This window comes from Podarcis erhardii (genome assembly GCF_964252035.2).
Source record: "Podarcis erhardii genome assembly, chromosome: 7".
In the NCBI taxonomy this organism is placed as follows: Eukaryota; Metazoa; Chordata; class Lepidosauria; order Squamata; family Lacertidae; genus Podarcis; species Podarcis erhardii.
In genome coordinates, this window is record NC_138511.1 from 80,649,489 (window position 1) to 80,659,759 (window position 10,271).

Genomic DNA, 10,271 nt, shown 5'->3' on the forward strand with positions numbered 1-10,271 from the left:
CTGCTGTGGGGTACAATGCCACCTTAAAAGGCCTATGCTTCACCTGAAGGTCTAAATAGGCGAAGAAACCATATTTCTTAAAGCCACAACATTCTCTGATACGTCTCAGTTCTCCAAAGGAGCACAAACCTTGTGTGAGTGCCTGGAACACCCAGGGCTCTTGCCACCCGACTTTTGTAACCATACCCATTTCTTCCCTCGGCAAAGACTGCCCTTCACCACCATCCCCAACACCATCAAAGACCCTTTATTTGGCAAATTCTTCGTGTGCCCCCTCCATGAGAGGTCCAGAGGGCTTCAACATGAGAAAAAGAGCTTATTCTTTATTTGACAAATACAGACACAGAACACAGTTTTATTTGCCACACCAATTTATTGTGATCATGATCAAGAGAAGTTTTAACCATACATTATAATATCATGAGGATGAGTCCCCAAGCCCCACTTTTCTACTTTAGCTTTTCCATCCCTGCATCCCATTCACCCTACACTAAATGCCAAATAGGGGACTCTGCAGTCCTGTGAAACCCCCTTTCTCTGCACTCCCAATACCAGGCAAGCAATTTCCTCCCCCAATGCAGCTGCAAATCATGGATGTCAAAGGGGAAGACTTTGCTATCTTCTAATTACTCATCAAGGTTGGACTTCTTTGGTGGTGTTTTGGTGGTGCTTTAGGATCACAGCATTGTGATTGGTAGATATCGCGAAAAAAGTCATCATCCGTTGATGTCCTTGCAAGATCGCAAAAATCCCGTGTTGCACAGCCTTTGAACACCTTATCAGAATGATTACTGCCATCTAGTAAAGAGAAAAAAGCATAGTCATACAAATCCTTGGGTAGTACCAGGGTCACAGGGTGCAGAAGACAGAGAATGGGAACATTTTAATCATTATAAACTGTATTGTGCATATAGAACAATATGCGTCCTAATATCACACTGATGTTTAAATCCAGAAAAAGAACTTGGTTCTTATGTAGCAGGGCCCCAACCCATATGGATATGGAATTCAAAATCCATGGCTGCTTTAAGGTTGTCTGTATTTTTAAGGTTCATTAAAATGTGCTTTCCCTATATATATTTATATAAATGTAATTCAACAAACAGATTATTTGTTTCTTTCTCATACACACATACACACCAGGGACAGAAGTACACAGTCTCATCCATATAGGTAAAGAAGGTAGAGGACCCCTGGATGGCTAAGTCCAGTCAAAGACGACTATGAGGTTGTGGCGCTAACCTCACTGTCAGGCTGAGGGAGCCGGCATTTGTCCACAAACAGTTTTCTGGGTCACGTGGCCAGCATGACTAAGCTACTTCTGGCAAAACAAGACACTATGACGGAAGCCAGAGCACATGGAAACACCATTTACCTTTCTGTCACAGTGTGTCAGGGAACTGACATCGGAGCGAGAGGTGGGGGCAAGGCTCTCGAGCGATGCAGGAGAGGGGCCCAGCAGAGGGGAAGGAAAGCAGCACAACACCAGTAGAGAAGGGAGGGAGATGGAGGATCCAGAGAGGGGTCTCCAAGACTCTTCGCCCGAAACTAGTGGGGAGAGCACGGGCACACCTCTGCCAACTCCTTCCCTGCGCAGAAGATTTCCGCGCAGGGAGAGTAGGAGGAGACTTGGCGTCAAACAGCTTCTTTGCTGGAAGAGGCTCAAGAAACGCCCACTGATGGATTCTGCGAGTGACTGAACGGCCACGGATGAAGGGCTGTCAGCCGAGACAAGGTTAACCAGGGAATCTAGCCAGCAGCGACGGTAACTTACGCACAAGCAACCCCTTATAACCATTACACAGTGGTACCTATTCATCTACTTGCACTGACGTGCTTTCAAACTGCTAGGTTGGCAGAAGCGGGGACAGAGCAAAGGGAGCTCGCCCCGTCACAGAGATTCAAACTACCGACCTTCCAATCAGCAAGCCCAAGAGGCTCAGTGGTTTAGACCACAGCACCACCCGCTGACATTATATGCAAAGCAAAGGCTATTGGAATGCTAATATTTTTTGGGGAAAGAAAACTCACCCCCCCCATACACATCTTATGTATTTCCTGGCAGGAAGCCACAGACTGAATGAGAGAGCAACCCACCCACACACCCTAGTAAACTGTGTCCACCTCCCACCTCTGACTCAATGGTTAACCACAGTACTTACTGAAGAAGTGTGCATGCACACGAAAGCTCATACCAAGAACTAACTTAGTTGGTCTTTAAGGTGCTACTGGAAGGAATTTTTTTATTTTGTTTTGACTATGGCAGACCAACACGGCTACCTATCTGTAAACAGTACTTACAATTAGCCATCACAAACTCTATGCACAGATTCTCTTCACCTCTACACCTGACAGTCTCTGAGTTCTGACAATCTTCAAAGCTGGAAGCAGAGCAGCCTGGGCACTCCAGACCATTGTAGAGCATATCCAGCACTGCCAAAAGCAAGCGTTAGAGTCAACACATGAATCCAGACCAGATGTCTTTATTTTAATTCCTAGGCTTCGGTTGTCTAATCCTATGAGACACGTGCACTGTTTCCAACGCATTCTGCTTCTGGAATCAGTCGTCCACACAATGCAGTTGAAGTGTCTGGCAACCAGTTTATGAAGAAAAGGGAGCTGCTGTCCTGAGATAGACTGGAGAGACTCTATCCACACTATGTGTGAATTTCACTATTGAGGGGAGAGGTGGACTTACTGCAGGAGGTGACAAAGAAACATCTTGGCATCAACATATTGGCAAGATTCTTGCCAGCAGCCAGATTGCTGGACCTCACCTGCCTTGATGGTGTGTTTGAGGAAGGGGAGAGATAAGTTGAGCAGGTGGCAGACTGTCCAGCCAGCCCTTAAAGGATGACCCTGAAGGGGTGACACGACTTTGATCACAAACACCACGACACACAAACACACTTTGGCATTTTCTCTTTTGGGCACCGTTAGGGGCAGCATCCCCTGAAAGTGTTCAATAAGTGGTCAAAAAAGTGGGAAGTTGAGATTTCCCAGGTTGCAAGGCTAGGTGAGAAAAGGAAAGCTCCCAGAAGAGAACTGAGGATGGTCTGTCATTTGGGGAGAGAGCTTAAGAGCTACTTTTGTACAGAGAGAAATATATTGTTTTCTCATTTTATATTTTTCTATTTTGAACCTCCCTGGGATGGAGGGCAATATACAGATTAAATAAACAAGGAACAAATAATATGCTTTGTTTACTGTTTTGGGACTTCAAGTATGAATATTTTCCCCCCTCTCCCCCCCTCTTTCATATTGTTGATAAACAAGTGTTATTATTAATAGTTGCATCTGAGATGAATAGATAATCTTTTTTCTTTTTTTGATTGGGATGAGTTGTGGAGATTATTACTGGACTGTCAAAGTGAATAAGCTGAAATGGATGCTCTTTATGTGTTATATATTATGTACTATATTCCATGATGTATTGTTACACATGACTTAATACTATGAGTTATATTTATGAATATAATGTTATGTAGGTATACAGTGGTACCTCGGGTTACAAACACCTCGGGTTTAAAACACTTCGGGTTACAGACTCTGCTAACACAGAAGTAGTACCTCGGTTTAAGAACTTTGCCTGAGGATGAGAACAGAAATCGTGAATTGGCGGAGAGAGGCCCCATTAGCTAAAGTGGTACCTCAGGTTAAGAACAGTTTCAGATTAAGAATGGACCTCCAGAAAGAATTAAGTTCGTAACCAGAGGTACCACTGTAGTATGTTGTTTACTTTGTTACTGTGTTGTAAACTGACCTGTGACCTATTGATGAGGGGCTGTATATAAATTTCTCAAATAAATAAATTTTGTTTTCATGTTGTATTTATTATATTTATATACCACTCAGTACATAAAACAGTCCCTAAGTGGTTTACAAAATATCTCTCTCTCTCTCTCTCTCTCTGTGTGTGTGTGTGTGTGTGTGTATGTGTGTGTTTTTAAGAGATCCCTAGGAAGCTAAGTCCAGCCGAATTTGCACAAAAACACTGTTTACTTTTCCATCCCAGCGGTACCTATTTATCTACTTTCACTCGTGTGCTTTCTAACTGCTAGGTTAGGAATAGCTGGGATAAAGCAATGGGAGCTGATCCCATCACAGGGATTTGAACAGTTGACCTTACGATCGGCAAGCCCAAGAGGCTCAGTGGTTTAGACCACAGCACCATCTGTATCACTCCATATATATATATATATATATATATATATATATATATATATATGAATGAAACTGAGTAACCACAATAAAATAAAATGGAGTTTTCAATATAACTACAATACATTGCAATAATATATATATATATTTAAAAAGAGCAACACATTTTGAAATATCCCTTCTTTCATGGACTAAACACTACACACCACAGTCAAATCCTGCCTTACATCTGCACAAATGATAATATTTAATATGACTCATCCCAGTCTGTTCAGCTAATACATACAAAACACATCATGCACCCAGTCACTCCAGTATCTCTATCTCAATCAGTCACCAACCACTAACCCCACTCACTCCTTCCCTTCAGGAAAAAAAAGTATGGATGACAGCTAATGGATTGAGGCTGAATGTCAACAAGATAGAAGTGCTGTTTCTAGGGGACAGGGGGGGGCATGGGGGGGGGCTTCCTGGTCCTAAATGGAGTAACTATGCCCCTGAAGGACCAGGTGCACAGCCTGGGGGTTATTCTGGACTCACAGCTGTCCATGGAGGAACAAGTTAATTCTGTGTTCAGGGCAGCTATTTACCAGTTCCATCTGGTACACAAGCTGAGACCCTACTTGTCTGTGCACTGTCCTGCCAGAGGGGTGCATGCTCTGGTTATCTCCCACTTGGACTACGGCAGCACACTCTATGTGAGGCTGCCAGATTGGTGACTGGGAGCAGCCGCTGGAACCACATAACACTGGCTCCCAATACCTTTCTGGGCATAATTCAAAGTGTTGGTGCTGGCCTTTAAACTATAAACAGCCACAATCCAGTATACCTGAAGAAGCATCTCTACCTCCATCATTCAGCCTGGACACTGAGGTTCAGTTCCAAGGGCTTTCTGGTGGCTCCTTCACTACAATAAGTGAGGTTGCGGGGTAGTAGGCAGAGGGGCCTTCTTGGTAGTGGCCCTCCAGCTGTTTTGGGACTACAACTCCCATCATCCCTAGCTAACAGGACCAGTGGTCAGGGATGATGGGAGTTGTAGTCACAAAATAGCTGGAGGGCCAAGTTGGCCATGCCTGGGCCATTAGTACCAACAGATGCTTCCCCTCACTTCCTCCTTAGATTGGCCCAACTGGATAACGGTCAGGGTCAGCACGGCTATCAGGGAACAAGAAGGACATGCATTCTTATCTCTCTCTCTAATCCCCCAATTTATCCAGGTTTTTCTATTCACATCCTTAGGGGCCATCTGAAGCTCTGAGCTAATCAGTTGTTGACACAGGCTGCCTGTTTTCAAGAAACATGTGGTGAGGCTGATTCTAACCACCTCCCATGCACAGTGGCGTAGCATGGGTTGTCAGCACCCGGGGCAAGGCAAGTAATTTGCGCCCCCTAACCCGTGGATTTGCGCCCCCTAACCCGTGGATTTGCGCCCCCTAACCCGTGGATTTGCGCCTCCTAACCCGTGGATTTGCGCCCCCTAACCCGTGGATTTGCGCCCCCTAACCCATGGATTTGCGCCCCCTAACCCGTGGATTTGCGCCCCCTAACCCGTGGATTTGCGCCCCCTAACCCGTGGATTTGCGCCCCCTAACCCGTGGATTTGCGCCCCCTAACCCGTGGATTTGCGCCCCCTAACCCATGGATTTGCGCCCCCTAACCCGTGGATTTGCGCCCCCTAACCCGTGGATTTGCGCCCCCTAACCCGTGGATTTGCGCCCCCTAACCCGTGGATTTGCGCCCCCTAACCCGTGGATTTGCGCCCCCTAACCCGTGGATTTGCACCCCCTAAACCCTGGATTTGCGCCCCCTAACCCGTGGATTTGCGCCCCCTAACCCATGGATTTGCGCCCCCTAACCCGTGGATTTGCGCCCCCTAACCCGTGGATTTGCGCCCCCTAACCCGTGGATTTGCACCCCCTAACCCATGGATTTGCACCCCCTAACCCTAACCCCCAGATGTTGCGCCCGGTGCAGCCGGCCCCCCCTGCACCCCCCACGCTACGCCACTGCCCATGCAAACTAGAAAAAATAATCTTGGCCTAGATCAGTATCTTTAGTTTATTCTATGGGTACCCAAGGATGAAACCTGAAACCAGAATGATGTTCTTTTTCAGGGGTAAAGGTAAAGGGACCCTTGACCATTAGGTCCAGTCACGAACAACTTTGGGGTTGTGGCGCTCATCTCGCTTTACAGGCTGAGGGAACCGGCATTTGTCCGCTTCCACAGACAGTTTTTCCGGGTCATGTGGCCAGCATGACTAAGCCGCTTCTGGGGAAGATTCAAAAGCCTGCAGATATTTACCTGGCATGCTTTGGTTATTGCAGTAACTATCGTGACAGCAGTGGGTTGTACGGTAGAAAGAAGCATCATTTAGTGTAGTAAAGCTGTAATTCCCTGAGGTGCAATTTGTAGTGCATCCCCATAGATATATGTCTTCTATATCATCACCTGTGAGAGAGACAAAGAAAGAAATAGGTACAATTCAAAACCAAAATTTTTCAAACCAACCCCCTAATAATTGAAATTTATATGATGCTTCCTAATATACATATTGATATACATATTGATGCAACAATGCAAAGTGTGTGTGTGTAGTTTCTCTGGTTATGTTCGAAACAAGAGAATGAACAAGCCAGTAGTAGGACCTCTGCTTGGAGAGGTCAGATAATTGTTGCTGAGTGACAACATCTTTACCCAAAAGAAAAACGACGCCCAACCTGCTGATAACATAATAAAGGATGTCAGGAGGGAGCTGTAACCCAATATAGGAAAAGACATGGCAAGGGAACACCTAGCTATTTTAAAGCAATTCCAATCTCCAGTGTCCGATGAGCTGCACCCAATGATACTAAAGGAGTTTGTGGATGTAATAAAATTACAATTAAGAATCACCTAGTATATTACACTCTTTGCTTAAAACAGGCGAGTTAGTCATGGGGGAAAAGGTTTGGGGACCCTCACTAGCCCAAATTTCAAACTATGGCATGGCAGAGTTAATTCATTCAAGTAATGATACCCCAGAAACTTTACATTCCTATTTTATGGTTACACTACAATATTATTTGTTGTTACAGCATTGTTACAATATTTATTGCTGAGATACAGAAAAGAAAGTTGGTTTGTCCTTTCTCTATAATGTTCTTACTTCCTGAAGACCCCCAGCAGGTTGTATTATTTCCTGCTCTTTCCTTTTCCCTTTACTCTTTTCATTCCCTTGATCTTGCCTCAATCTGGCTCTCAAAAATTAAAAATGTTTTGCAAGTAAGCTTTTGTGGGGAAATAGACAGACAGATAGATGATAGATGTTTGCTATTTTAAAAATAGATCCCTTGTGGCTTCAGTTGATGTTAGAGTGTACCTGTCAGAGTTTGAGGATGTGAGCTGTCACCATATTGCAGGCCTGCTTGGCAATATGGTTGATTTGTCTATGTTTTTAGAGGTTCTTGTTTTTGTCTGTAAGCCGTCATGAGTCTCGTCAGGGGGAAAGGTGGAGTGTAAATAAAATAATAATAATAATAATAATAATAATAATAATAATAATAATAATAATAATAATAATTCTTATTATTTTCAGCCTCTCCATGTAGATTTCTAAATGTTGTGGAATGTGACTTTAAAGAAGAAAGCATGAACAAGGAAATACAGGTGAATTGCGGCAGCACACACTATGCATGAAAGGTTTCTACACTGAAAACAGGCTGTGTTTCTTGACATTTTGGCGAGAGCACACTGTGGTCATTTTGCATTCATACATGCACATCATCCCCAAATAATCTAGGGCCTACACACTCAGCTATGATTGGGCTAAAAGGTTTTACACTCACCTAATTCATTTTCAGTAAAATCAGAAAAGCAGCTGTCCTCTCCATTAGGACAGACCTCTGAAACTCCCATTCGATAGTAAAAAAAATTGTAACATAGATGTGGCACATCTGGAAGGAAAGCGTAGGAAACACTCATTGCCATGAGTTTCTCATTCCTTGAGAAATGACATCTACGTACATTCACAGAGAGAAATCTTTCCTTGATCTCAGCTCTTGGATTCAAACCACTATTACCAGACATGAGGAATCTTACTTATCTCAAGATCCACTTCTAATGGTGGGGCAGAGGCTGCATGTGTCTATCTCTCTCACACACAAATATACACAGACACAGACAGATGCACAGCCTTATTCCTATTTACACACATTTCCCTGCACCTCAACACATGGTGATGAGAAGATTCAAACCTCCCTCTCACAGTCCCAATGTTGTTCTCAGTTCTTGCCATCACCAACCATTTGAGCAGTGACTTTTTAGATAGGATTTCATAAGTCCTATCACACACTTCCATACACAGCCACATTACTGGTGCTGGTAAGTGTGCTACCAACAGCCCAACAAATAGCTGTTGGCTAGATGGGGAGGGCCTGGAGGTTATGGGAAGAAAGGTGCAGCAGGAGATGCTTCCCCATCTACCTTCCTTCCCAAACACTGCCAGTTGCCAACACAGGGATGGCAGGTAGGCAACCTGTTACAGGCTTCATGAGGTCTTCATGAAAAGTGTATCAATCCCAAACAGGGTAGCCAGAACAGCACAGGAAGCGCAACTGTTTACCTTGAAGTCATGCTGCACCTGGGATCCCTGTGTTTTATTCCACCCACTCCCCATTTCTCCATTTGGTGTCACCAATCACTGCTTCAGGAAGAAAAAAATATGAAAGAATCTGGGAGTCCCATTGTTGAGCTGACCTCAAGAAACAGACATACTCTCTACTAGTGTAACAGCCACCTTTACAAAATTTGCTACACCATCTGAATGTGAGGTATGTATGAGGTGCATGTCCATGATGCATGTTGGACACATTTGCCCCCCATTCTAAACTCCTAATACTCCACTCTTCTATTTACACTTGTTTTACTCTGAATAGCAAGAAATAATGACTTACTGCCTTTTGGTTGAGTTCAGTTGTTTGCAATTTGGAGCAGTCCCTTTATTCTGCTGGGCCACTGATTCCTTACGGCTGAAACTGAGTTGAGATCCTATGGGTCATTCACAAATCCTTGTGAATGACTCATAGTCTTCACTCTTTTCTAACCCTCAGAACCATGTTCTCTTGGCTCCTTTAATGCACTTCTAACCCATTATACTCAACTCAACTCATCTCCCAATCGAAAGAAAATAGACGTAAAAGCAGTGCTCCTTTCCAGACTTCAAAATGAGACCTGTAACTTAGAACATGTATCTGAAGTTTACTGGTCTTCTCCCCTCTCCAAAATTTAGAGTCCAGATTCTCAGATCCTCCTATTCTTATCCATATTCTCAGCTCCTTTTCTCTTCCAAAAACCTATTTCAGCTTTCCCAATCTGACCGCCGCTAACAACCATCCCGATATGATTGAGAGCAGTCAGCTGAGAGTGGGGTGGGGATGCAGGGGGATGCATACCCCTAAACATTTTGTGAATCTTAGTTTGTCCTCATTGAAGGGCAGTATTTTAAAACAGTGGTACCTCCGGTTATAAATGGGATCTGTTCTGGAGGCCCGGCCGTATCCCGAAAATTTCATAACTAGAGGTGTCCTTCTGTGCATGCGTGCAGTGTGCAGAGTGCTTCTGCGCATGTGCGCTGGGCAAAACCTTGAAGTATACACTTCCAGGTTGCTGCGTTCCCAACCCAGTGATTACGTAATCCGAGGGTCCACTGTATGAGTAGGAAAATGTGAGTACCCCTAAAAAAATTTTTTTTAGAAAAAAAAGCACTGATTAAGAGAAACCTTCCTACTCACCAGAAGAAACTAGGACGAAGAGAAAGCACATACTCAGGAAGGCCTTCATAATGCCAGAGCTATCAAAAGCCAAGGAGCACTTGGAATGAACCACCAGGCGACCTGTGGAAGAAGAAGTTGGCTTGAGAAAATTTATAGGCGAAGGAAAGGTTCCTGGGAGTTCCAGCAGAGAAGGAGTGGTAGGATATTTTGGAAATACAGATTACATACAGATTAAATACAGATTATATGCCTACAAGAAACACACGTGGCAAGGAGACATAGGAAAATTTTGATCAACAAAAGACTAGGGAATGAATTTATATCTTCGGATAAAGAGAAAAAAGGGGGTTGTCTTATAC

At 44.2% G+C, this 10,271-nt stretch overlaps 1 protein-coding gene across 1 annotated transcript; it reads right to left on the minus strand.

Annotated features, from left to right (window-relative positions):
- Positions 1 to 371: 371 nt before the first annotated feature.
- Positions 372 to 10,039, minus strand: LOC309346660 (phospholipase A2 inhibitor PIP-like). The gene is made up of 5 exons (XM_081870537.1): positions 9,931 to 10,039; positions 7,987 to 8,094; positions 6,464 to 6,610; positions 2,302 to 2,433; positions 372 to 798 (listed from the first exon to the last, which is right to left on the minus strand). The coding sequence occupies exons 1-5, from the start codon at positions 9,977 to 9,979 to the stop codon at positions 623 to 625; spliced, it is 612 nt and encodes a 203-aa protein (XP_081726663.1). The 5' UTR covers positions 9,980 to 10,039; the 3' UTR covers positions 372 to 622.
- Between the last annotated feature and the right edge of the window lie 232 nt (positions 10,040 to 10,271).